This window comes from Melospiza melodia, chromosome 4 (genome assembly GCF_035770615.1).
Source record: "Melospiza melodia melodia isolate bMelMel2 chromosome 4, bMelMel2.pri, whole genome shotgun sequence".
Classification (NCBI taxonomy): domain Eukaryota; kingdom Metazoa; phylum Chordata; class Aves; order Passeriformes; family Passerellidae; genus Melospiza; species Melospiza melodia.
The window spans coordinates 90,863,296-90,889,100 of record NC_086197.1 but is presented as its reverse complement, the minus strand read 5'-3'; the positions used below and the strand labels follow the sequence as shown (position 1 = coordinate 90,889,100).

Here is a 25,805-nt window from a genome sequence, read left to right as displayed (position 1 = left end):
AGCCAGCCGCCGCTGACTCCCGACTCCCCCGAGCTCCAGGCTTTGCCTGCCGTGGGTTTCCTGCGGCCGGCAGACAGACAGGCGCCCCCGGTTCCCCCGCGGCACGGCAGCACCGCCGCTCCCCCGCCGCAGGGGACCCGGCAGGTGCCGCCCCCGCCGGGGAGGCGATGCTGATGCTCTGTGCGGGGACGGGAACACCGCACGCACGTTCTGAACTTTAAAACCCGCTGCCTGAACGCGTCTCCCGGGAGAGGGGAGCGGGTCCCCTCGGCAGCCGCTGCCCCGGCCGGGAAAGGTGCCCGCGGGCCGAGGGAAGCCGCACACAGGGCTGGCCCGGGGAAAGGCACCGGCAGCCCCCTCGCCCCCTCCTGCCGCCGCCGCCTCCCCTGGGGCCGGCGCTGCCCGTGCCCGCCGTGGCTGCGCGGAGCCCGCGGGAACCCGCGGCGGGCGGTGCGCGGGAGGCGCCCGGCGGAGGGCGGGCAGCGGGGCGGGCGGAGCGCGGGGCCGGCGGCGCTGCGCTGCGCCCCGATAGGCGGCGGCGGGCGGTGTCGGTGCTGCCGCCGCTGCCGCGGCTGCTGTGCTGAAGCCCGGCACAGGGGCTCGCCGGCTCTCGCACGCAGCGGCGGCGGCGGAGCGCGTCGCGTCGAGAGGAGCGATCGGGGAGGAGGAGGAGAAGGCGGAGGAGGAGGAGGAGGAGGAAGGGGAGGGGGGCACCTTCTCGGAGAGGATGCCCGGAGCGGCTGCAGGGACGGCGGCTACAGGAGCAGGCTCGTCAGGAGCGGTAGCAGCGGGGATGCTCCCAGCTCAGGAGGCAGCCAAGATCTACCACACCAACTACGTGCGGAACTCGCGGGCCATCGGCGTGCTCTGGGCCATCTTCACCATCTGCTTTGCCATCGTCAACGTGGTGTGCTTCATCCAGCCGTACTGGATCGGGGACGGCGTGGATACCCCGCAGGCGGGCTACTTCGGGCTCTTCCACTACTGCATCGGCAACGGCTTCAGCCGGGAACTCACCTGCCGGGGCAGCTTCACGGACTTCTCCAGCCTGCCCTCGGGAGCCTTCAAAGCCGCGTCCTTCTTCATCGGGCTCTCGATGATGCTCATCATCGCCTGCATCGTCTGCTTCATCCTCTTCTTCTTCTGCAACACAGCCACCGTCTACAAGATCTGTGCCTGGATGCAGCTGACCTCGGGTGAGTGCAGGCAGCGGCCCCGGTGCTGGGGGGCTCCGCGCCCCCTGTCCGGCACAGCCCGGCTCGGCCCGGGGGGCACGGCCGGCTCTGCACAAACTTGCGGCGCCGGGGCGGGAGCGGCGGGTGTCGGGGTTCCCCCGGCGGGGCAGGCCGGGAGGGGATGCTCGGGGGGCCGCCACACATGGGCAGCGTCGCAGAGCGGTGCCTGTGCCTGCCCCGGGCCGGCGGCTGGGCGTGGGCCGAGCCCGGCTGAGCCCGCAGCGCTCCGAGCGCTGCCCGGGGACCCTGCCCGGGGACCCTGCCCGGGCTCGGGCTGGCACCCGGCCCGTGGGCAGCTCCAGCAGCTCAGGGACTGCGGTGCGTGTCCTCCAGCGCGGGTCTGCTGTAAAGGTCAGGAGAAAATGGCAGTGGGGACAGCTGGGGCTGGCGGCTGCCCGCCTGTTGAAGCTCGGTCCCGGTCCCGCAGTTCCACCCGGCCCAGGCAGAGCCCGCTCCGGCTCCGTGGCAGGGCTTGGCGAGGTCTTTGGCTGGTGAACTGGAAGGGCAGCTGAGGTCGTTGGATGTGGCATGCATGAGTTTGGGTTGGGGTCTGTTTCACTTGTCCGCAAGGTTTATTTTCCGCTATATGTTAGGAGTGTAAAGAAAAATAATTAATTTCAGTTGCTGATTTTGTTTCAGAGGATCTCCTGACTTCATTTGACTTTCTCCATCACATCTAGTGTCTCCCTGGGGAAAGTGTGTGGTAGGAAAGAGGGAAAACACCAGGACATCCCTTTATGCATTTCCAGCACAGCTTTCCCTCTGAGTTGGTGGAGAACTGGTTATTTGTGTGCAGCTGGGAGGGACTGTAGAATTAAGATAGTAATACAAGCAGTTTTAGCGAGACAGAAAATATTAATTCTTTGATCATTTGAGGAAAAAAGGGGCTAAAATCAAAGCATACCTGTTACGTGTCCTCCTGGTAAAACTTGAAATTAAGGAGTTTTGGAATAAGCAGGAATAAGCTGTTAGGGAAACAGAGCAAAATGTCACCAAAATGGGCTCACAATCACTTTTCCAGTCCCCTTAATTGACCTACATTCATTTCAGTTTCTGAGCAAAAATTATTTTGAGTTTTCTATTGAACATCTTCAGCATTATTCAGTTTGCCATCTAGTCCATGAGACCTGGTGGAATTCTCTGGTTTGTATGAAACAGCTCTAACCATTTTTCTCTCCAATGATGTTTTTCTGTGTGCTATTGTACATTTTTATGCTGCTGCCTTAACTGAAGTTTCCTTGTAATTTCTTTCTGTATCACTTGGGGAGTGATCTGCAGTCACTTGAAGCTGGTAGGTTTTTTCCCAATTCCACTGAGTTTAGTTTTGGGTTCATTATCTCTGTACTGGGAACCCCCTTTGGTGCTGGTGGCTCCTCTCTCCTTTCAGTAACATGCATTCTGACATGGTCTGGTTGGTTGTACACAGTCATGTCACTCGGCTCTGGGCAGAGAAAACTGTTCCATCTTTGCACAACTGATGTCTCCTCTATCCATTAAGGACTCCTGCTTTCAGCTGTTTCTTCTTCTTACGGCTCTGCTGCTAAAAGGTGCCATGAATATTCACTGTTTTGATGCATTTCAGCATGTTTTTTTCATGTCCAGTATGCAGTAGGACGGCACAATTTCCAAATCCCTTGCACTTTCCAACATCAACATCTGTGTTTGCACTACTTCATGCCCAGAGGTGCTGGTGAAAGGCAGATAAAATGAATCTCATTCCTTTACTGTGTTTCTGTCCAGGTGAACAATAATGCTAAGAAACCACCATATGTGACTGATCTACTGGACTCCTGCATGTGTGCAGGTGTGACTGGAGATTTGTTTCCAGGCAAAGCAACACAGAATTTTTGTCATCTCCAAAGCTGGTAGATGCACTGCTGGCATTAAAAGTCAACCAAAGGAGCTTTATGTCAGCAGAAGAATCACTTCTCAGACTGCTTCCCTCCAAAATTAATAAGGGAATGCATGCATAGCCAAGTGGTTGTTTGCTGTCTTTCCCAATTTGTACACGAATGCCCTGGAAGAGCTAGAACAATGCTGGGTGTTGAAAGAACCTGACTTTATTGTTTGCTGAATGTTTTACCTTAATTCAGTATTTACCTCACTCTTCATTTCTGTATTACTTAAAAAAGTTTCCTCAAAAACTACCAGAAAGTCCATATAGCTTTGGGTTCCCTCCTTTGAAGAAAACAAAGGTGGTGGGACAGAAGAAAAACTTGGAGTAAAATGTGCAGCACAGGAATGTTATAATGATGTTTTTATGAGCTATATGACCTATTTGTGTTATTAGTTTACTGTTTGGAAAGTATAAGTAATAGATAATAGTAATCCTAAAATGCTTATCTCACAAAAAAGAATATAGCAATGTGATCTACATAGGCATATAGTTCTGTGTAGTACAGGAACAAAATTGAATCTGAAGTACTGAAATAAAGGAGCATGTGAATATAGCTTTGATTTTGCTTGCTATTATGTACTTTCATAATGTTAGCATTCTGTTCAGTAATGTAACACTTAAAATTGATGTCATTTAAATCTTGTTAGAATCAGGTTTCTGACGTGGGATCATGCTTGGTTTGAGATTGCAAATGAAAGCTTAGGAACTGATTTCTTTAGAAGAAAGATTTGGATCACAGTCTGTCCTGCATGAGTCATTATAAATTGTCAGCATGATATAGCTCTTGTTTTGAAAAGGTGTTTATTAAGTAAGAAAAAGATAAACAGTATCTTGGGCACATACACTTTCAGTCCTTGTTGCTGTCCAATCATGTCTATGGCTAGACAGGTCTGTGACATGATAAAGAAGAAAAATCCTAAGGAAAAAAGTACTTTCTGTGTGTACAGCCTAGATTAAATGTTCCTATGGTTTAGCCATGGCTTAGGCTGCCTTTTTTGTTGCACATGCATGATTCTGTCAGGGTACACATGAGCCAGTGCTGGCAGCCTCATTCTCCATCCCCTAACCTCCTCCTCTGCAACTGCAAAATCATGGGTACAAGCAGTATGCACTCATCTAATTTGAGCAGCTGCACGATCACAAACTCCTGAAATCATTAGGAATTAGGTAATACTGTTCTTGGTTATTCTACACCTAATGTTTACAGGAAACCTCACAAATAAAGTTAACTCTTGAGATTTATTCCTTTATGGGTTAAGTAAATCAAACTCTTCTGTTCTGCCATTGTATTTTTTTTTTTTTTTTTTTTTTTTGCTTTACTAGGATGTTTCAAGTTATTAGAATGAAAAAAGTAAGGAAAGCAGAAGAAAGGCATAGAAGTGTCCCATGGACAAGCAGGATGAAACCAATATACAGGTTTTTCAAGAGATTCCTGAGTTTATTGAACAAAACATCAAAGCTCTGTACTTTGGCAAACCACAATCCAGTGATCTTTGACAGTGCTCTGTAACATGGCCCACGAAAGCATCAAAACAGCTAAACCTCATTTTGCCCTCTGTATTTTTGGTTCTCCATCACTAGTACTCAGGGATTTCCTCACGTGGATCTTGGCATTTAAAGGCTCTTGCTGGATTTTGTTTTCTGAGACCTGTGTAAACTTTTAGCATTTACAGTGCCCCAGAGCAAGGAGTTCCACAGATTGATGCATATTTTGTGAAGACTCAATGGTTTTCATGTTTTAAATCTTGTGCCTGCCCATTTCATATGATCCTCTGAGCTCATGCATGGGAAGAGGCTGTGAACAGGGAACTTGGAGACTCATTCCCTGTCCTGGCTCTGATTACAGCTTTGCTGTATCCCCTCAGTTACCTGGTTTTGAGACCTTTGACTTCTTAGTCAGTCCTCAGCTGTTATGTTGTGGCAAACTTGTGATGATCCCAGCTGCCCTGCCCATAGCCATTTCCAGTCTACTCTCTCTTTTCAGAGTCTGTGGGACCAGACCTACACACAATATTCAAGACAGACACATATAGTGACTAAATAATATTCTCTCTTTTGTTCTTTGTTCCTTTCCTAGTAATTAGTAATAATTTTTTTCCCTGTTACTGAACAGTGAGCTGATGTTTTCACACAACTGCCTATTATAACCCCAAGATCTCAGTCCTGAAGTGCTGATAATCCACTTGGGGCACATAATTTTGTGTAGTTATTTTTCTCCCCCTTAAAGAAATTACTTCATATTTATCTACACTGACTTTAATTTGACTTTTTTTTGCCTAGTCACTCAGTATTGCAAAGTCTTCCTTCACAGTCAGCCCTTATCGCAGCCAGCCTGAATGAGTGTAAGCAGCTAACTTTGTCACCTCACCATTTATCCTGTTTTCCAGCTCATTTATAAATAAACGAGTAGCTCCCAAGTTCCAGCACAGATCCCTGCAGGATTCCACCATTGACCTCTCTCCACTTGAAAAATTGACAGTAGTGTCCTACCATCTGTTTCCAATTATTTATCCTTGCAAGGGCATTTATTTTTGTCCTCTGGGAGTCTAGGTTTTTTAAGACTTATGAATGATAGATTCATCAGTTGTCTTTTGGAAATCCAAGTAAACATTGTCAATTAAAACCATGGTACACATTAATTTTTACTTTTACTTTGGAGAACTCTAGTAGTTTTGTGAAAAATTACTTAGAATAGGTATATTGGTCCTACCTTACTTCCTTTCATCACACAAATATGTCGTGTTTGTACACATGCTGACATCCACTGTTTTTTGGGGTTTTTTGTAGTTCTACTGATTTATGTCATACAGGTGTTGGTCTTTCTGTGGTTCCTCAGGTTTTCCCTGAATTGTTTTAATCAGGTTTTTAAAACTGGTTTCCTATCACTCAACTGCCAGATCTTTGAGGCCAAAACAGCCATAATGAAGAGGTTATTACATGCCACAGTTAAAAGTTTTTTTTAAAACAGGGGATTGTTTCAGAACGAAAAGGATAAAGTCTTCATTGCAACTGTGCTGTTTGCCTTTGTGCTTGAAATCAGTCTGCAGGACCAGGTGACTTTTATGTAAGAGTCTTGAAAGGCTTGACCTTGATGCTCTTGGGGCCTTTGTTACTGCTGTTTGACAGATCTTGGTATAGGGGTAAATTCCAGAAGCCTGGGAAAAAAACAGCCTTGTACCAGTGTCTGAACAGGAGTCAGACAAGGATCTTGTTCATGGCCTCGGTATCCTTAAGAGTTTGTTGAGATAGTAATTTACATTTATGGCTCCTGAACTTTGCAGGTGGCATCAAAATTTAATAATTTAATAAATTATAGTTATTTGTCTAATAAATTATAGTGAGGATAGCAAATTGCATAGATTGATTTGGATGTCATAATAACATGGGCTTATTTCTACAACCTGTATTTTAATACACCACATGCAGCGTAAGATTTCTAAGAATCAGAATCGTGGAATCACAGACCCACAGAATGGAGTAGGCTGGAAGGGACCTTAAACATCATCCAGTTCCAAGTCCCCTGCCATGGGCAGGGACAGATTCCACTGGATCAGCTTGCTCAGAGCCCCATCCAACCTGGCCTTGCACACTCCCAGGGATGGGGCATCCAGAGCCTCCCTGGGCAGCCTGTTCCAGTGTTTCACCACCCTCATAATAAAATATTTCTTCCCAATATCTAATCTAAACCCACTTCTTAGTTTCAGCTTGAATCCTTTTCCCCTTGTTCTGTCACTATGTTCCCTTGTAAATAGTTCCTTGCCATCTTTCTTGTAGGCTCCCTTTAGCACTGGAAGCCCACAATTAGGTCACCCAAAGCCTTCCGGGCTGAACAATCCCAGTTCTCTGAACTTTTCCTTCACCTTTCCTTATAGAAGAGCTGCTCCATCCCTCTAATCACCTTCATGGCCCTTCTCAAGACTTGCTCCAAAAGGTTCATGTCCTTCCTGTGCTGGGGACCCCAGAGCTGGATGCAGCACCACCTGTGGATCTCAGCAGAGCAGATCAGAGGGACAGAAGAGAAATTACAGATTGTGTAGATGGACATCTGCATGTGAGCTCTCACTGCGGTGAAAAAGCCCAGTGATGTCCCCAAATGTGTATGCAAAAAATGGACTCCTTTGCCTGCAGTGGTTCCCATGCCTGTTCTGTCTAGGTCAAATATCTTTTAAGACACCCTTTCAAGTATTGAGTAGAAAGGATCTCAGAACCGATTTAAATAAATGAAAGAAGAAGTGCTAAAAGGATGAATTTTCTTGCTATTCAAAAGAAGATTAAAAATTGACAGATGATGGCATATGAGGACCTACAGGGGAAGATTTCAAGTCATGCAGTGCTCCTTAGCTTGACAAATGTTGTGTTTGGAAGCTGAAGTTACACAAATTTGCATTAGCCGTGAGGTATGTACATTTGTAACCTTTTTAGTTGCATTTTTCCTTTGTTAATTGTTTTACTAACTCCCCAGAAGCAGAGGACCTTACCAACAATGCAGTCAGCTTTTGTTGCCCCTGTGTACCCCCCACATGTAAATTGGGGAGGCACATGGGAGGCAAAAGGGACAGGAAGACAAGTCCAGGAATACTGATCAGGTTTTTGAGCTTGACTTTCATCACTGATGCTGATTTTGATAAAATTGTTAACACTCCCACGGCACCTGCAGGATGAGGTGACTGAAGTTATTTAGTGGTCTCTGAACAGTAGTGGATGTTGGACCATCAGGGAGAAAATTCTGAAAAATCAGAGTTTTTGAAGGCTCTGATCATGGTATGATGAGCATTGCTTCTGCATTTTGGGGAAATGGGCTGCTGGAGCTGTGCAGGAAGGCAGGGAGCAGGGACAGAGCCAAGTGCTCTCCCTGGCCACACAGGGACTGTCTCATCAAGCCTTTGAGGACACCTAATGCAAGCGAGCCTGGTGCATGTGCTTCTTTTTGCCAGACGAGAAATCATGCTGCCAGCTTGATTTTATGTGCATTCAGCTCCAGAGGAAAGTTTCCCAGTGGGTTTAAAAGAGATCCCTAGAACCTCCTGCATCCTTACCTAGGAATGCCCCCTGGTAGCCTGTGCTCTGCTGCTGTCCCACTGGCTGTGATGGGCACTGCCTTTGGGAGCTGCTTGTGTCCTGGTCAGAAGGTTGGTTGGGGAGGTTGTGCAAATCACCTGAAGGTTTTAGTGGGAAGTTTTGGGTGAAGTGAATGATGGGGCTGTGCAGCTTTTTTGGTTTCTTTACACTGAAGTAAACATTTTCTTAATATACTTCATGTTTGGCTGTAAACATGAAAGCAAAAGGTGTATCACGTGAACCGTGGAAATGAGGGAGAAATGCTGTGCCCAGTGTCTCCTCTCTAAGCAATTCCTTCCCCCAAATACCCTGTGCCCCAGCACCAAAGTTCTCTCGTGCATCCCATGATGTTGTGCCTTTGGTGGCCAAACTCTCCAGCTCCTCACAGGCTCCCTGTCCCTGTAGCTGACAAAAGCACAGCATGTGCTCTACCTGGCAGAAAGCTATTTGTCTGTTGGTTTATGTCCTCAAGTTGCCATCTAGATTTGTTAAAGGAAAAACTACCCCTGTCTTTCCACTGGCGGGAAATTGGGATTTTTTTTTCTGCTTTCAGCTTTTTCACGAAACTTGCAGGAATTTAGTGTTTTGAAGGCTTGTAGCATCAGTCAAATTTGGTTTAAATTGGTCATGAGGCTCAAAATCAAACAGCCACATCTGTCTTGATCCCAGAGGGAACTTGTCTAAAATGTATCATGTAAGAAGTAAATATCTTTTATTTGTATGAGTGATTTGAGATTTTGGTAGCAAAACTTGTTTTTTGAAGGATAAAGGTGTTTAGGGAATGGAGAAGAGATATTTTCTTTTGGTTTAGAGTGTAATAAAAATTTCAGCATCTTATAACTCTCCCAATTGCCTTTTATGAACATCCTGGGGGCTGTGGTCCACTGTTTGAAAAACAGTAAGATAATACAATAGGAAATGCATAAAGTTATCCAGGCTGTTTGAGGATGAATGCCATTTCACTGGGAAAAAGTGTATGTGTGAGGGAATAAAGAAAGGGAGAAAGAAATTGGGAAAGAGTTTAAAAGAGGAGAATATTACCTATCGAAATGTGGGGAGCTGAGAACTTGGATATGGTTAGGAAAGAGAAATGGGTTGGGGTTTTAGAAAGAGGCTGGTGTCAGAGCAGCTCTATTTTCTTGCAGCTGAAGGAACATCACTGCCATAGGATACAGCTGCTGTCGAGTTCTTTCAGGGATTCCTTCTAAAAGTTTAATGAAGAAAATTGTTGCATGCCAAAATGAAGCCAGGAAGAGGGAAACATAGGGATATTATCAGCAGTAAAAAGGCATGGAAGAATAGAAGGCTAGATTTCAAACATGAAGGTTATTTTACCTTTTGTGAAGAGAGCCTTTTTAGCACTGTGGTATAAACGGTATTAGCTTTGATCTTGCAAACATATCAGAACAGAAAATCTGTGGCATGATCAGGTGGTGTGCACTCAATATTTGAAAACTAACAAGATCCAGCTGTGAGGAATGGGAGGGTCACAATATCGAGGCATTACAAAGGAAAACATAAAAACATTTTGGCTCAAAAATGGTGAAAGAAAAAAAAATGAACAAGGCTCTAGCCTGGAAAATCTGCAGAATTTGATAACATTGGTTGCTATCAGCATTGTTAAAATTGCAGTGGCAGCAGCATGATAGTGAATAGCTAGATTATGCATTACTGTGTGGAACAGTGTGCAGCTCCCAATTACTAGGAGAGAATTATGGCTGGAATCCTTAAAAAAGGCAATATAATAGACTTCAAGACCTGTCTATTCTAAGAAAGATATTATCCATCTTCACATTGGCATTCAGAGATGCAGAAGACTTGAAACAAGCTGGCTTTAGAATAAGAAGGTCATACTTACCGGGGGAAAAGGTTCTTTTATTTTCTCCTTGAGAAGCCAGATGCAAATTTATGAATTTCATTGATTTTAAAAGGTAGCTGATGGCGTCTGTGGAGAGCCTCTTTGACACAAGCACATCATGTGCTATTTCAGAGAATATTATTCAATCAAGTAATTGAGAGTGCATCAGAAGGAGAAAGCTACGGAATAAACGGTTTGAAATAAATTATTACAAACAGTTGATGAGTTGTCACGCATTCCACTTTCTTCATTTTTCTGGTTGTATTTCAAAAGGAAAAGTTCACGGAGAAGAAAACAAGACATGCTGTACTTGCAAGGTCAAAGACAGATATTCTGAGTTCAGAGGTTCAGAAAACACTATTTGTGAAACCTTGGGAGGTTCTTTTGTTTACTTCTAGCAGTCAAAAGTCAAGTGCCTTACTTTGCAGAAGTTGACTGAATAGGGTGAGTGATCTCCTGCAATTACCATGGCCAGAATGTGTCTTGTCCTGCTGTGCTAGAATGTACCTCTGCAGGCTGCTACAGGTTATTGCTCACGGTGAACCTGGCGTGCAGCAGAGGTGTGAATAAAGCAGGACAGGTCCCTTGAGATCAGGGAAGATTTTAGCAATCTCTCTGCCTCCAGTCTGACCTTTTGCCTGTTCCTGTGGGACAACAGGCTTCTGCAGTGGCTGTGGGAGGGGAGTGCTCCCCAGCTCCATGGAGTTTCTTGACGGGGTGAGAGCCTTGGAGAGGGCTGTTTTACCCAGATGGAGCAGCTTGTAAGCATGAAACCCTGGCATAAATGATCCTGTGCCTCTTGCAGAGACATTTCTGTACTGACCCAGCTCAGTTTGCCAGGGCCCAACAGAGAGAAGTGGCTGCTGTGCCTGCACCCACAAATTAGCGGGGTACAGAGTGCCCCTGTGCTGCAGCATCAGCTGGCACACTGGCCAGTGCCCACACTATTGCATTTTTACCTTCAGAAACTGGGTCACTACACTCATTCTGCTGGGAACCATTCCTGGCATGTCCTAACTTGCAAACTGTGCCCTGGCAATGTTTTGGAAGATTGTTAGATGGAACAGACTAAAAACACTCCTGCGACACATGCTGAGGGACAATTCTAACAATTTAATAGCATTAAGTTTCAATGCCTGGGAATGCTCCCTGGTACTGCTCCATTTATCTGTGCAGACAAAACCAATGTGTAGCCAAGTCTCAAAATGAGGAGCTCAAGAATTAACTGTGCAGGAAAGTTAAGGTAACATGGAATTTTTCCTTTAATTTGAACAAATTTATAACTGCGACTTAGTTCCATAGTATAAATTTCTGATTTGCTTTGTTTAAATTGTCAACAAATAATCTCTGGATTAACAATTTACATGAAATGTAGTTATCTTTGAAAGTAGACTTAGTAATCACCTTGAAAAAGACAGATGTTTGTAACCTTTGGCAAGAGGAAGAAGTGATCAACAAGGTAGGACAAATCATAAAAAAAGGTTTTCACTTAAAGGCAGTTGAAGAATGTTACCCATGAGCCTAAAAATCATAAATGAGACTTCTCTCTGATGTAGACTGAGTGTTTCAAAATCAGATTTCCCACAGGTATCTTCAGCTTGGCTAATACATCTTTGAGCACTATAAAACTGTTCTGCATTGAGTGCACACACTTAAGGGACATTCAGTGCAATTTCACAAAGAGTTAATTCAAAGTTTTAAGATTAATTTCATGAGGGAAGTGTTAGACTTTCCATGAAAATAAAACTATTCATCCTTGTAGATTTATGTTCCTCTAAAGAAAGTTATTTATTACTTGGTTGCCGGATCTTAGTATTTAGCCTTCCTATTACTGGTGAAGTTATATTAGACCATAATTTAAAAAAAAAGGTTGAAATTGCAATGTATGGTCATTATGCTAGAAAAATACAGTCCCAAACATTCCCAACATGCAGATGTCTTACCAGCCACAGTAAGTGTTGTGTTTGGCTGCTGTCAGGCATTTGGATTTGGTGGGTTCCCCCTGTTGGTGTGGCAGCACCACGTCAGCGTGGCTCACCAGCATCCCTTCCCAGGTGACACCTGGCTGTTTGTCAGCCTTGAGGAGCAAGGGGTGGTGCTGACACTGGGAGAGGCTGTGCAGCTCAGGGTGGGGAACAGTGGAGACCCTCACAGGCCATCAGGTCACAGTCTGAGTGACCTGCTCCCTGCTGGAGTAGGGAGGTTGGGCTGGATGGATCTCCAGTGGTGCCTTCCAGCATCACCAGTCTGTGGTTCTGTGAGGGAGGAGGGCATGGCAACGGGATGCTGCTCTGGACAGGACATACCTGGCCCTGGCATGTACTTTGAGAAGTATTTCCAGCTGATTCAGGGCAATGCTGACATAATTAAGGATGCATTGTGGTATTTTGTGTGGGATTCTGGACGCTGATGTGCAGTTCTGAATGCGTGGCTTCAAAAAGGAAAACCAGTGGGTGGTGACATGTCTTGGGAAAAGAAAACTAGGAAAGCTTGGTTAGTTTAATGTGGAAAGAGGAAGGTTGATAAGATGTCTGTCCTGACTAAAAACTCCTGGAACAGCTAAGAACAAGAGGAAAATAAAAGAACTCTCTGAGCCAGTGATTTTTTCTTTGACTTGATTTGGTTTCCTAAACTTTTCCCAAAGGTAGTACTACATGTCATGTAGCATTGTTAGAACAAATCACAGCCTGTTGCCTACTTTGCTATTGCTATTTGCACTTTGGTATTTTTTAGAAATCTCAGAAGTAGTTTATGAACCCTCTGGAATGCATGGACTGTAGAGTGAAAACTAATGGTTCTAAACTCATGGGTAACTGGTACAAGAAGAAATGGATATTATCTGGAAATAAATCACTTCAGGCCGAAAATTACAAGGTGGTTTCTAACTATTAGAGCAGAAAGATTCTACAGCAACTTTCTGAAGGAAGGAGATTTGGTAAAATACTGAGCTGTGTACTAGAAATAGATGAATATCTGAAACACATTACAAAATGCAGTGTTTGTAACAGTGTGTATTCTTTCTCTTTCTCATTTCTGAAAACAAACTCATCTGGGTGAATGCTCTTTTCTATTCTACTCCCATTTGTTCTGTTTTTTTTAAGCAGTATCACTTTCATCTCAGTGACTCCCAGGATTAAAAAAAAAGATAGAGACAAAGATCTGTACATCTTTCAAATGAGACTCATTTCTACCTGGCATTCTCATGAAACAGGCAAGGGATTTCCTTAAATTCCCAGCAAAACTGTAAAACTTTGGCAACATCAGCAGTTGCAGTGGTGTGCTTCATATTTTCTCTTTGCCTTCAGCATTTTCATGCAAGTTGGATATTAGATTCCATTAATAAAATATTGTTTATGTTACATAAGTGTTGGTGTTTAAAAGTGAAAGCAATCCAAAAAAAGAAACCTTTAAAATATTCTAAAATATCAAGGTTTCAGGAAAATAATTTTAAAAATCATCAGTTCTGTGACTAGCCTGAGACGTAATTTTGCCTAGGACGTTTCCTGGAGAAGTTTTCCCTTGTTAGCTTCCCATGCACCATCATTTTGTGTTGCCATGCTGTTACATAAACCATCTTTCTGAATAGTTAAGAAACTCATAAAATCTCTTTCTTTTAATACATATGCACGTGTTGCTGTGTTTTGTGTGAAAAGGCTGGTGTCCAGTGTGCTGGGTGTTGAAAGAAGGGACTCTGAGTGGTCCTTGCAGGGCGATGCTGAGATCCCTGCTCTGCCCTTGCTGCCTCTTGTCCTGCCTCCTGCAGCAGTTTCAGAGAGGGAGGGAGAGGAGGCAGCACTTTTTCAGCAGGATAAACAAGTGTTCAGTGCATAAATAACTATATTTAAGGCAGACCCTGAGCTTCCAGTTGATGGTGTCCATGTCTGTGAAAGCTCTTGCATGCAGTATGGATACTCACAAATGCTCTTCAGGATTTTGGACCCTTGGAGGGACAGATCTGCAGATACAAGGGTCTGGGTTTAAATTCAGTCTTACTGAACTCTGCAAGTTTAGGTTTGAACCTAAGATGGTGTATATAAACTGGTATATATAAGACAGAATTTCATTTAATTTTAGCTGCATGGTACACTGGAGGAATTGTTCTGAGGCAAAAGTGAGGTGGTCTGTGAAATTGTTACTGCATTTTTGTTTCTTCACAAGAGATGTATTTTCTTTAATTCCCTGGGGCTGTTTTTCCCCACATCAAGCCTGGCCCAAATGCAGATCACACTTGTACAGAGAGCTCCATGTCACTTTGCAACTCGTCAGGTGATGGGTAAGCACAGATTCAAGAGCAGGGCTGTGCCAGAGAATGTGCAATGGAACACTCAGCTGCACACATCTGGCTTCGCCTGTCAGACTGCAGGAGGGTGAAAGGACCTTGGCTGACCTGCCCTGGCTGTGGCAGGGCCAGTGCAATGTTTCTGCAGGACATCCAGGAGCAGCAGCCCCTCAGGATATGGTGGCAGTCTGTAACCAAGCCATCAAGCAGTTGCCTAGATCCAATTTTCTGGGATTAAAATGCCAGGGGGATCCTGTCTGACCTCTGACTTCTATTTCAGCAGGACACAGGACTTCTGTAGGTTCTCTGTCATCCCCACACAGCTGTCTCACAAACAGGAGAACAGCTCAAGTGATTAGGCAGCAGCATGCTGGCAAAGTGAACCAAACCCTGGTTCTACTCTCAACTTGCCTGTTTAAATTTCACTTGGGTTTCACAGGGTAGTGCTGAATCCCGCCCTCTGGTTATGCTTGCTTGCGTCTCGAATTTATGAAGCTGAGTTTAGGGAGGATCGTTTCTGATTAGCAATGTTCTGTCAATCATAGTTCCTTCTTAATGTGCTTTTGTGTGGGATTAAAATAAAGCCACAGTGTCATGAATACAGGTATCAGAAAATGATAAAGGAATTTGAATTACCTGATGCTAAAGGAGATTAGTGGATGGTGCTTGAAGAGCTGCAAAATATGTATTGGCAATTGCTAAAGAAAGCTGTTGTTATTTATTGCTTCCATTTATCATTGTACTAAAAGTCAAGTTCTAATCATTTAGGTAAATACCTCAGTTCTGCTGAGCTTCAGTGATGCCTGGCAGAGAGGAACAAGTGAATGTGCACCTAACATCAATTTTTGAAAAATTTGAATGGTTTAAAACGAAATCACGTTGGTATTTTTTATGTCAGTTCTCCAGTGCCTTAGTTTTTGATGCTGTATCCTCAACAGGCATTGTGATAGGTCATTAATTTATATGTGGATTTATCCAATTGAAAATAGGGGCAAGGAAAGTCATTGTAAATGAATGCTCATTCTTTTGCTCTGTAAAATAATGTATTTAAATTGTGAATTCTCAAGTTCTCCTAGAGTACATTATGGTATTATTGTGCTGGTCTAGAGTCTGTTACTGTCAGTGTAAAGCTGGTTGTTTCAACAGAATACATCAGCTGAGCAAAGGATTTATAAGCACATGCTTTGATGGACTGGAAAGATGTTTTGAATGTTTGGCTTAATTGAAATCTGAAAAATATGCCCACCCCTCTGAGGTTATGGATGTCAATCAAATACTTCCTGTATGCTCTTTTACATTATTTATACAAATACATGCATTACAATAAATAATAGAGTAGCAGATCCCTACCAGAAAATTTAGGAGTTGACTTCCTAGGACCTTTCAGAAGTCCTGACTTGGTACTGAGCAATCTTGCTCTTGAAAATAATCCCATTGTGTCTATGTCATTCAGTGTTAGAAGAGATATTAATTATTATATTGGACTTAGTTAAGGCTTCCAAAGAGGAATGGCTGTATGGTCACTTGGAACATAACATTCTGCTAGCATGGAGCCACATTAGGATGCAGTGAGAGACAGTAAGGTGGGCATTAATATGTGTTTTACTACTGCAGAGCTTAGTAGCAGTCTTAACTTAGCATGAGTGAAATTGGCTAGTGTACCAAAGTATCATGTGCTGTAAAATGTATAGGCACATATGATATAAAAAGGTCTACAGCAAGAATTGCCCTAACAGTTGATTGAAGAGTTGTAAAATTAAGTATAGTATCACTCCTTAAGAAGTAGAGTGTACTCTAATACTGGGTGAGCGCAGTGTGAGTCAGTGCCCTGAAGAGCAGGATCCAATTGCTGTCTCTCAATGTAATCAAAGACCACAGGAGTGAAAGTAAAGTATTTGTGCAATTAAGATGATAAAGATAAACTGCTACCTAAGTAACTAGCCAGGCAACTGTCAATAATGCATTTATATTTCTTACTAACTTAAATAATTTTAGTAATAATAAGTTTCCAAACTTCACAGTTATCCAAAAAACTGAGACCTTACACTGAGGTTCCTGCCTTCTGTCTCTCCCTCTCTCCTTCCCTCCCTTCCCAGTGCCACTTGTGTTCCCACAGAACTGTGTCCCTACTGGGATGGGAAGCCCCCCTGGAGCAGGGACTGCATTTGATTTGGTGCTTGAACAGAGCCCAGCACAAGCTGAATCCTGATTGTGGCCTCCAGCTTTGACTGCCGTGCAAATTGCAGTAGAAATAATAATTATTGTTTGAATTGTATCTGAGTGGTGTGAGTAGCATAAGCTTGATGAGCTCCCCAATTTGCAACAATAGTAACTATGTACTGAGCAGAGCCTGCTGTGCGACCTTGGGGAAGTCATTTCACCTCTCTGGGCTTTCCTGGCTATAAAAATGAGAGCAAGATAATTTCTTTAAAAATGCTCTACAGGCATGGACTGTTATTACTGCAAAGAACTGATTGCCTGCTGATCCTGGTCTGCTTTGTGCAATGTGACCCCTTGCCCTCGCAGAAACTCAGAGATCTCTAGGCCTTCTTAGAAGTAGTCAGTGTAAACAAGGAAAAATGGTAATTACCTAAAAAAGGAAAAGGCAAAATTAAACATATTTGTGGATGTACATCACTGTGAGCAACCATCTGCAGAATGATAAATAGTGGCATACATACATAAACACACTGTGTTGTCATTCCAAACAGCATATTCTGTGTGTTTATCTCTGCATTAATGAGGTACTCGGCTTGGCTTTGACATCTGTCACTTTGCAGTCATGGCACTGCAGATCTGAATTTGAGAACAAAATTCATGGGTGCTTATTTTAGCCTTTTATTCCACATACTGGAAGTACTTGGGTGCGACACATTCGGCCAAACCATGTTTTTCCCTTGGACAACAAGACCAAGGTGAGTGCATAACAAAACCAAGCCAGATGACATAGCTTGAAATGCATCAGCCCAGGAGCCCAAACAGGTACCGAGGCTGTCATCATCATGGGCAGGCTTAAGAGACTGCTTCCATACAGGGGAATGACTGACAGACAAGCAAGGTTTAGCTAATCCCATTTATTTGGTCACTTCAGCATTCAGCCAAGTGTTACACTTCCTTTTTTTGACTTGCTTTTTCCTTCAGAAAACAACTGCAGCAAAGCCAGATATGTAGCTCATGGCTCATTTCCTCACAGTGCCAGCGAGTGTCTCTACAGTGATTCTCTTTTGAATGTACATGAGTGACAGATTGTTCAGACCACTGCTTCTCAGCATCCCCGGCACACTGGTGTTCTGCAGGGTGTTCTCTTGGCAAGAATTGCTGCAGGGAACAGATGTACACTTGATACACGAGGAGTTACCAAAGACAGTCGAGCCACATCCTGGGACCTTGCCGACGAGTGTACTAGCTTTAAATTCACACAAGATTTAGCATTCCACTTTTTCCTTCTTGCTATTCGTGTTCTGGTTGTTCAGCTGTGGCTGTTTTGAGTGCATAGGTGATGGGATGCAGGAAAGATGGCATGCATAGGGAAAAGGATCTGATTAAGGAGTGACAGAGGAGCAGCAGCCAACACTGATTTTCTGCAGCTGAGTGGAGAGAGGCAACCTCACCTTGATCAGAAGGACCAAATCTTGGAGACTTTCAGTGCACTGCACCATGAAGCAGGATTTAGTTTGTCTCAATAAGGAAGGAGGACTTTCTCCTTCTTCACCATTGGCTTCACTTAGGGAGGTATTTCCCTTACAAATATATTTACCCTTTTTTTGAAAACGGTCTAGGAAGCTGTGCTAATTGTCACACAAGGCATGCTGGTGACAAAACACAGGTAGCACAGAATCACAGGAATGGATAAGCAAGCACTTTTTGTGTGGTCATGCTTGATGGCTGCCCAAGTGAGTTCTACAGCAAAATTTTAAAAGATGGGTAGTCATTTTGTGGTACATTGCTGCATTCCTGGTGTCTGAAAAATGGAGAACCTGTGAATTGTCTCTGAGAAATTCTCATAGGCTGCTGGTGCTATGTATGCTCTGGTTGTCACTTGCAGCTCTGGCAAAAGAACTGATGTGAGCCTGGAAGTAAAGGGATAATAGTGAAACTCCAGGTAAATAATCCTTGTTATTGTACTACAAGTATATCTGTTTCTTCTCTAATGCAAATACCCGTCTGGGAAGAGTTTCCTTCCAAAAAGCATGAAAGCAATAAGGAGATAACAGTTTTCACCCAAGGCTAGTAACCTGGCAAAGATCTGGATACTGTTCCTGAGCTGTGTTACCTGCAGAGATGGTGGATGGATAATTTCAATCACAAACACTTTGAAAAATCTGACATGGGGCACTGTTCCAGGGAAGCAGTGCCAAGGATAATTTTATTCTTCAGTGAGTTTTTGGGTGGTACTTACCTTATGCACTGAGAAGCTTTTATGGGTTATTTCTTGAGCCACATTTTGCCAATGAAACTTCTGCTCTACAGCCAGAGAACACTTCTGTCTGGGGGAAAAATCCATAGTGTTGGCAGCAGATTTTATGACATATTGGGTGATGTCATTAAGGGAGCTGTTAGCAATCTGTCATTTACAGAGCAGCTTCAACTAGTCCAACGTAAGGGAAGTGATTTAATTCCATGTCTGCTTGGATTTCTCCTATATAATCAGTGGAGGCTCAGGAGAGTTAGGAGGCACAGCATGATCCTCTCCTGATTACTTTGCTGTCATTTCCAATTTATGGCCTAAAATACAAGAGAATAAAGTCTTCATGCCCAGAGGGGCTCCTGAGGGGCTGGTACAGGGGCTCCCCCAAATCTCTGAGCTGTGGTGGCTGCACAGGCAGAGCACCCTTGTGCAAGGACTGAGTAGGGTGACTGTAGCTTCTGACTCCGGTTATGCAGAAGTGGCTGCTGGCAAATGGCAGGGGAAGGGACATTTGCAGGAGTGTCCACAGAGGCACATGAGGCTCTTCCTGATGAAAGGCAGCACATTAACCCAGTTTGTACCTGTCCCCTGGAGATAGTTGCGGCTGTTTCAGCCTTCATTTCACCTGCAGGAAATTTGATCCTGTCTTCCACGAGTTTTCCCTTGAAGGGGAAGTGGATGTCCCACAAGGCGGACAACTAACTAGAAAAGGAAACAGGGCATGTTCTTATGCTGCCTCTTTGAAAGCTCCTCAGGTCTTCAGTGTAATATTCTATTTATTTTGGATATTCGTGGTTTTGGTCAAAGAGGAGAACGGCAGAAAATTGTCCTAAATTGTGCTTTGGACAAGCTGCACAGCACATCTAGCATCCTCCTGCTTTTCTGGTAGGGAACCAGGCTGGTCCCCCTCCCTGTCACTGCAGGGTGCAGAGCATGGTGCTGTGATACACCACCTTTTTGTTGCCAGTTTGTTGCCAAGGCATGTGGAAAGCAGAAGCACAGGTTGCTTCAGAAAAGTATTAAACAATTGAGAGAGAAGACGTGCAGTCACTGGTCTGCGCATTTGTCACAGCTTCACCCTGTGGGGAGCAGACTGGTGGGAGTAAGGATGGTGTGACTGGGAAAACCAAATTAATCTCGCTTCTATATGTCTGATGTTGTCTGCTGTTGAAAACATCATTCCAGGCTAGATGAACCTTTGTTCCCACCAAGGATATCCACTGCTGTGTATTAGTTGCCACTCTGCAGGTAGGTTTAAGAGAGATTATTTATTCCTTCTGTGGGCAATGACATATTCCAACACTAAGTGCCAGTCAGAGGATTGCCTGTTCATCAGTATCCTGTTTTGTATTTTGAAAATGCGTGGGGAGACTTTTTCTCTTCATAAAATGAATTCATGTATCTATGGAGTTCAATGCCAGGCAGGTCCATAGTCAGCTTTACTGAGTAGCACAGACCATGGAGTTTTACCATGTACAGCTGTACAGAGCAGCAGTATGCTAACACTGCTTCCTTTCCTCTGCTCGAAACTCTAACGAGGTGCAGGGACTGTTTGCTGCCAGAGCCAGGATCATTCTTTTCCCTTCCCAGGAGATGGCTACTGAGTTTATTTTCTCCAGGTATCCTATGACTTAAAAAATACTGTTGTGACTGACTAAATGCATAACATCTGTGAATGTGAAAGGGCCCCAAAGTAGGAACAGTGTCTCATAACACACAGGCAGCATTTACATAGTGGCTTTCAGCCAACTGGTTCAAAATATTTTTTACTTAAGGATAGACATATCCACTCTCCCAGTCTGTAAGAACCCAAGGTAAAGTGCTCTGCTGCCTGCCAGTCGTTGTGTTACAGCAGGAGCAGAGCCCAGAATAGAATCCATCCTCTTCCTCTGCCCTGTCTGGGTCTGGTCAGGCTGGAACCATTCAGGCACAGCCTGTTGTAGGGCTGGTGGCTGTGCTGGGGAGGGACAAGGACCACAGTGCTGTGGCAGATGGCACTTGTGATGGGCAGCTGATGTGCTCGCAGTCCTAGCAGGTGGTGGGAATGGGGTGGCGAGGATGAGAGGTCAGAGGTGAGAGTCCTGAGGTCTGAAGAGACTTTGCACAGTGGGAATAAGAATTGGCAGCCATGTGGATTCAGATGCAGCTGTTGATGATACTTGAATTCTCAGATTTGATTGTAAACTAACCAGGAGTCAACTAACCTCAACTAGTCATGAGCCAAGAGCCTCTGGAATCACAAGTCTTAATGAAAATACAGCATCACAAACCCCAAGTACATTTTGGAAGGAATTGCTATTTAGAGTCATATCAGATTCAGATTCTCATCTCAAGAACTTGGTCTAGAACTCTGACAGTTAGTGTGACATTTTTTGTGTTCACACAGATCTCCAAGAACCATCTCTCTAAAAAAAATCACAGAATTTCTGAGATACTTGTTGAAATTCTGAGGGTGAGAACAAATGGGGACAAAATAGCAATTACCCCAGAAACTGCAGCCTGAGATTCAGTGGTAAAAAATTCCAAATATATGTTTTTTTTAAGATAGAAGAGTAGTCTTTAACCTAGTAGGAAAACCAGCTAGTGAGACAGAAATCTGGGTTAAAAAAATGACAGAGCTGAATGATGATCCTATTTTAAAAAAAGGTTTATGTAGAGAACAGAAAAACAGCAGAAATGGTAAATAAGTCTACAAGAAAATGTATGACAGCAAGTGCTAGCATGCAGAGAAGTGTTAGAAATTGGAAAAATACCTGAGAGAGATAAATTTGTCTGTGATGCAGTGATTGTCTATAAAAGCAAAGTTTAATACAAAAAATCAATAGTTGCAGGTTTTTTGAATGTTAATTGTATAATTTCTAATAAGCTACAAGGCTTACATCCTTATCACACAATTCCTCTAAGCAGGAATTAAGAAAAGCAGAATGAGATTTTCAGTTTCCAAAAATAGATTGCCAAGAGCAGAGGTTTCTTCTTCTGATTGCAAGAGAATCACTCTGCAGTGTTTTACCAAAGAACAAGTAGTACTGAGTAAAAGAATAATTGAAAAGTGATTTTTCACGGATTTTTCTACCTTTCTATTCTCTGTGCCGGATTTTGTTGTGCTGTCTAGATGAAATATTCACAATGGCACTGACCCCTTCCCTTGTGCAATTTGTCCAGTGTTTGCTTGGAGATGTTCAGAAGTAGTGGAGCAGAAAATCCCTTGCTACAGCCAGCATTTGCTGGGGATTACTCTTCACACTGGTATATGTTGGAGGAGATTCACTGGGTGAAGTGATGAAATGGCTTCAAGACTAGAAACCTTTTTTGAGTGATCCAACCTGGAAAGCTGTGTTCTTTTTTCCCCTTTTTGCAAGAGGTAAAAATACCGAAAGTGCTGAGCAGTTCTTTGAAATATGCATGTCTGAGCTTCAGGTTAATGTGAGAGGTGAAGACAGAGCTGCCTCTTCTGTTCAGTTCCTAGGGAGAGCACTCCTGGGGCTGACTGGGGCTCCTCATTTCCAGAAATATGCTGAGTATTTGCTGTTGTGCTGTGCTTGTCCATCTGCATTGCACTGTGAAGGGCATTCTCAAGCATGGGGCTTTAATCTCAGATAATTGAACTATCAGGATAAGGGTATACAGAAATACACACGTGTCCTGCAGAGTGACCAAGGGATTTTTGTTCTCTCTTTGGATAATTGGTCAATTTTCTTAGAACTCAGACTGGGGAACTCATCAGGACTCAACTCAGAGTACTGACTCCTGGTTTCTGAGCAGGCTGTGCTTCTCTTTGGGTATTCAGAGTCACTCAGAACACTCAATAACTCACCAACTTCTGCCCCATAGCCTCTCTCCATTGTCACCTGTGTTGTCACCTGCTCATTACAGACAGCTAAGGAGGGCTGGCAGCAGAGCAGGTGCAGCTTACAGCATGAATACACCTTTGGCTGCTCTGTTCTATGTGTCAGATATGTTGCAGTGGCCACCTGGCTCCAGTGCTGGCATTTTGGGACCTGGAAACATCGGAGAGTTATCTCTTCCAGCCTAAGTAGGTGTGTCAGAGAAGCAGAGAGGACAGCATCTCATGTCCTGCTTCCTGCCTGAACTTCTCTTGTGTTTCCTGGGAGTCTCATGCCATTTTTATTTCTCTGTAAAATCCCTCCCAAAAAGTCTCATCTCTTTTTGACTTTTTTTCTGGCGGCTGACGAAAATGGTTTGTGGCAGACACCCAAGAGGACAAGTCTCACTGAATTCAGCACCTGTGACAGGAGCTTACTGCCTGTCTGGATAAAAAAGGAAAGGGCAGCTCGTTGGTGATGGGGGCAGCCAAGGAAGCTCTCAGTCACAGGCTTGTGTGTGCATCTCCTGGGACTGTAGGCAGGTAGCATCCCTGGTTTCATTTCTGTCAGTCAGCTGAGCAGAATGGGATGTTATTCTGGCAAACTCTCAGTTATTCCATGTGGTGGGGAGGTTGTTGAGATAACCAGGATGAAGGAGAAATACAGATGGTGTCAAACATGGAGATAAGGCAGCAGGAGGTAGTGCATGGAGAAAATCAGGCCTGCCATGTTGCTGATTTCATGAAGGGCAATCTGTAAATCCATCTAGGGCAGGTACAGGGTGGTTCTGTGTGAGGGCAGCTGGCCTGGTCCCTGTGTGGGGCTCCCATGGATGCAGCATGGATGGTGTCCAGCTGGGATGTGAGCCCTGCTGTGCTGAGCCCTGTCCAAGAGGAACAGAGGGCAGTGTCCCCCAAAATGCTCTGTGCTCGGAACAGGCAAGGCAGGAAGGAAGCAGTGGCAGAGGGAACAGAAATGGTTCCAGCATGGTGCCTGGAGAGCTGGGGACCCAGCCTGCATCTCCTGACTTGTGATCCAGTCCCCACTGTTAAAATCCACAGCCCAAAATTGGTCATGGGAGGGCTCCTTGGGCTCATGTCCATGGATTGAGCTGTGATTTTAAAGAATGCTCTGCCAAACTTCACTGAGAGATATTAGTGGTAATGGCATGTCATTTGCTTCACAGTGCTCATTTTGAATTTCTTGGTCTCTTTCTCTAAATCACTATAGCACAGCTTGGCTCTGCCTCCAGTCCAGCTCTGTACCTGTGCTTGCTAAAAGTTTTTATTCTGAATAGCTGCCATAAATATACAGTATGAGCTTTTCTAATGTGGTTAACTCAGTATTTTTTCATTATTTGGTTTTTACAATATCAAAAGGTCTGAGTGCTTTTATGGATGGATGACTAGAGAATTTATTTTTTGTGAAAAGGATCTCTTTTTTAGTTAGGAAGCGGTTCTAAAAATGCCTGAAAAATCCTTAATGATATTTATTCTACTCATATGACCTAAAAATAGCTTAAGCAATTTGAGCAGGAATGAAAAATCGCTTGCATATGGAGTTTCAGCTCTAAGTGGAAGGCAACCTATTCTCAGATCAAACAGTGAGGTAAAAGTCAGGATTTTCTAGTTTCAAATTGCAATTTTGATACTTTGCAGAAGTGCTCTTAGTGGCTTTGAGCACATCACAGACTTTCTTCGTTGAGTCAGCTCTGTGAATTCCTTGCTACTGATGTCTGCTGTAGAAATGTGTTAACACTTGTAAAAGTGCTCAATAAATCACATCATGCTACTCTGTAGTTGGGATGTGTTTGGATATAACCTGTAGCTTCATTTCATGTAGACCATTCCACCCCACCGGGTTGTCTGGGTTCCTTTGGGAATTATTGCTGGAGTGCAAGAGGTTAATATAGAACCTGATATAAAACCTGTTAAAGGCCTGTTTGGGCATCAGGAAGAAAAGGTTCCTCTTTCCTGCTTTGCACTCTCTAATCACTCTCTGATCTGAGTGCTGGAGCACTTTGCAAACTCCCCTGAGCTGAGCCTCTCAAGCCCAGCAGCAGCAGGGCAGCTCTGCTGATGGCTGATGAGGAGAGAATTGAGGCTGAGAGGAAATTACAGCAGCAGTCTAGACTCAGGTCTAAGTGTGAAGATGCTGGTTTTTTGAGACTGGCTCAAGGCTGCTTGGGAAGGATAGATCATGTCATATCCAGGTCCATAACTTATAGTTCCAGTCTCTTTGTAGCCAGATTACCCCTGCTAGGACTGCCAAGCATCCCTCTAAATGGAGCTCCATACAGAGCTGCAACTGCTTGAACCTGGGGGGATTGTCACTGTACTAGAGCCCAGCCAGAGACCCTGACATGATAATATATCCTAGATCAAAAAAAACTTGGTGCTATGCTTTCAAAGAGGTATTATTTAGTATTGAATGGCCTTTTCTGTCTTTTCCATTCTTTATAAATGGAGGTGAATCCAGGTTTGTTCTAAGGCCATGGCGCTGGGTGCAGCTGATGAGAATGTTGCAGTGAAACTGTGCAATGAAAAGCCTGTTCCTGTAAAATCTCTCAAATGGCAGTGCTATTCTGTGCATGCAGGGATTCAGGGAGCCCTGAAGCGTGGTCCCCAGGACTCTGATGCACAGGGGCTAAAAAGCTGCACACACACACTGTCTATCTGCAGTGCCAGGAGGATCCTGCCTTAGCTCAGTGCAAGAGCCTGGAGAGCAGCATGAGATTGCAGTGAGAAGGGAGAAATGCCTTTTTGGTAGCTGAGACACTGTGCACTGGTGTTCAGGCTGTGCTGGAATCTGGTGCAGAGAATGAGGTGCCTTTTCTTTCATCTGGAAATTCCATCTTCATTGATTTTCATACACCAAAAAGACAAAGAAGATTGCCTTGAACACTTAGTCTGACCTTCTGGCTAATGTGCTCCACGGGGTTTCCCTGAATTAATTCCAGTTTAAATTAAAGAAAGAAAAAAAGAAACAGAAACTGGATTCTCCTGCCAGTTCACCAAGTTCCTAATAAACTCATATTTCAAAATTTCTAATATTACTATGTCACCATCATATTTTCTGAAAAATCTCTTTGCCCAGGATTGTCTCCTGGGAAGCTGAGAAGCCTCAGAGAAAAATGAGAACAATAATTATCTGATTTGCTTCTCCTGTGTTTTGCTGCTTTGGAATGTAGTTTGGAGATTGTTTACCGAGAGGTGGTTGTTTCATTGTCTTCATGTAAATTGTTTT

General features: G+C 44.1%; 1 protein-coding gene across 3 annotated transcripts in view; it reads left to right on the top strand.

Annotated features, from left to right (window-relative positions):
• The first annotated feature begins 715 nt into the window (after nucleotides 1-715).
• The window catches only part of LHFPL3 (LHFPL tetraspan subfamily member 3), a 233,983-nt gene continuing 208,893 nt past the window's right edge, over nucleotides 716-25,805 (top strand). For all 3 annotated transcript variants that reach the window (XM_063155537.1, XM_063155539.1, XM_063155538.1), the window contains exon 1: nucleotides 716-1,196. In XM_063155537.1, coding sequence (XP_063011607.1) covers nucleotides 728-1,196 — 469 coding nt within the window. In that variant the 5' untranslated portion in view covers nucleotides 716-727. The remainder of the gene's footprint in view (nucleotides 1,197-25,805) is intronic.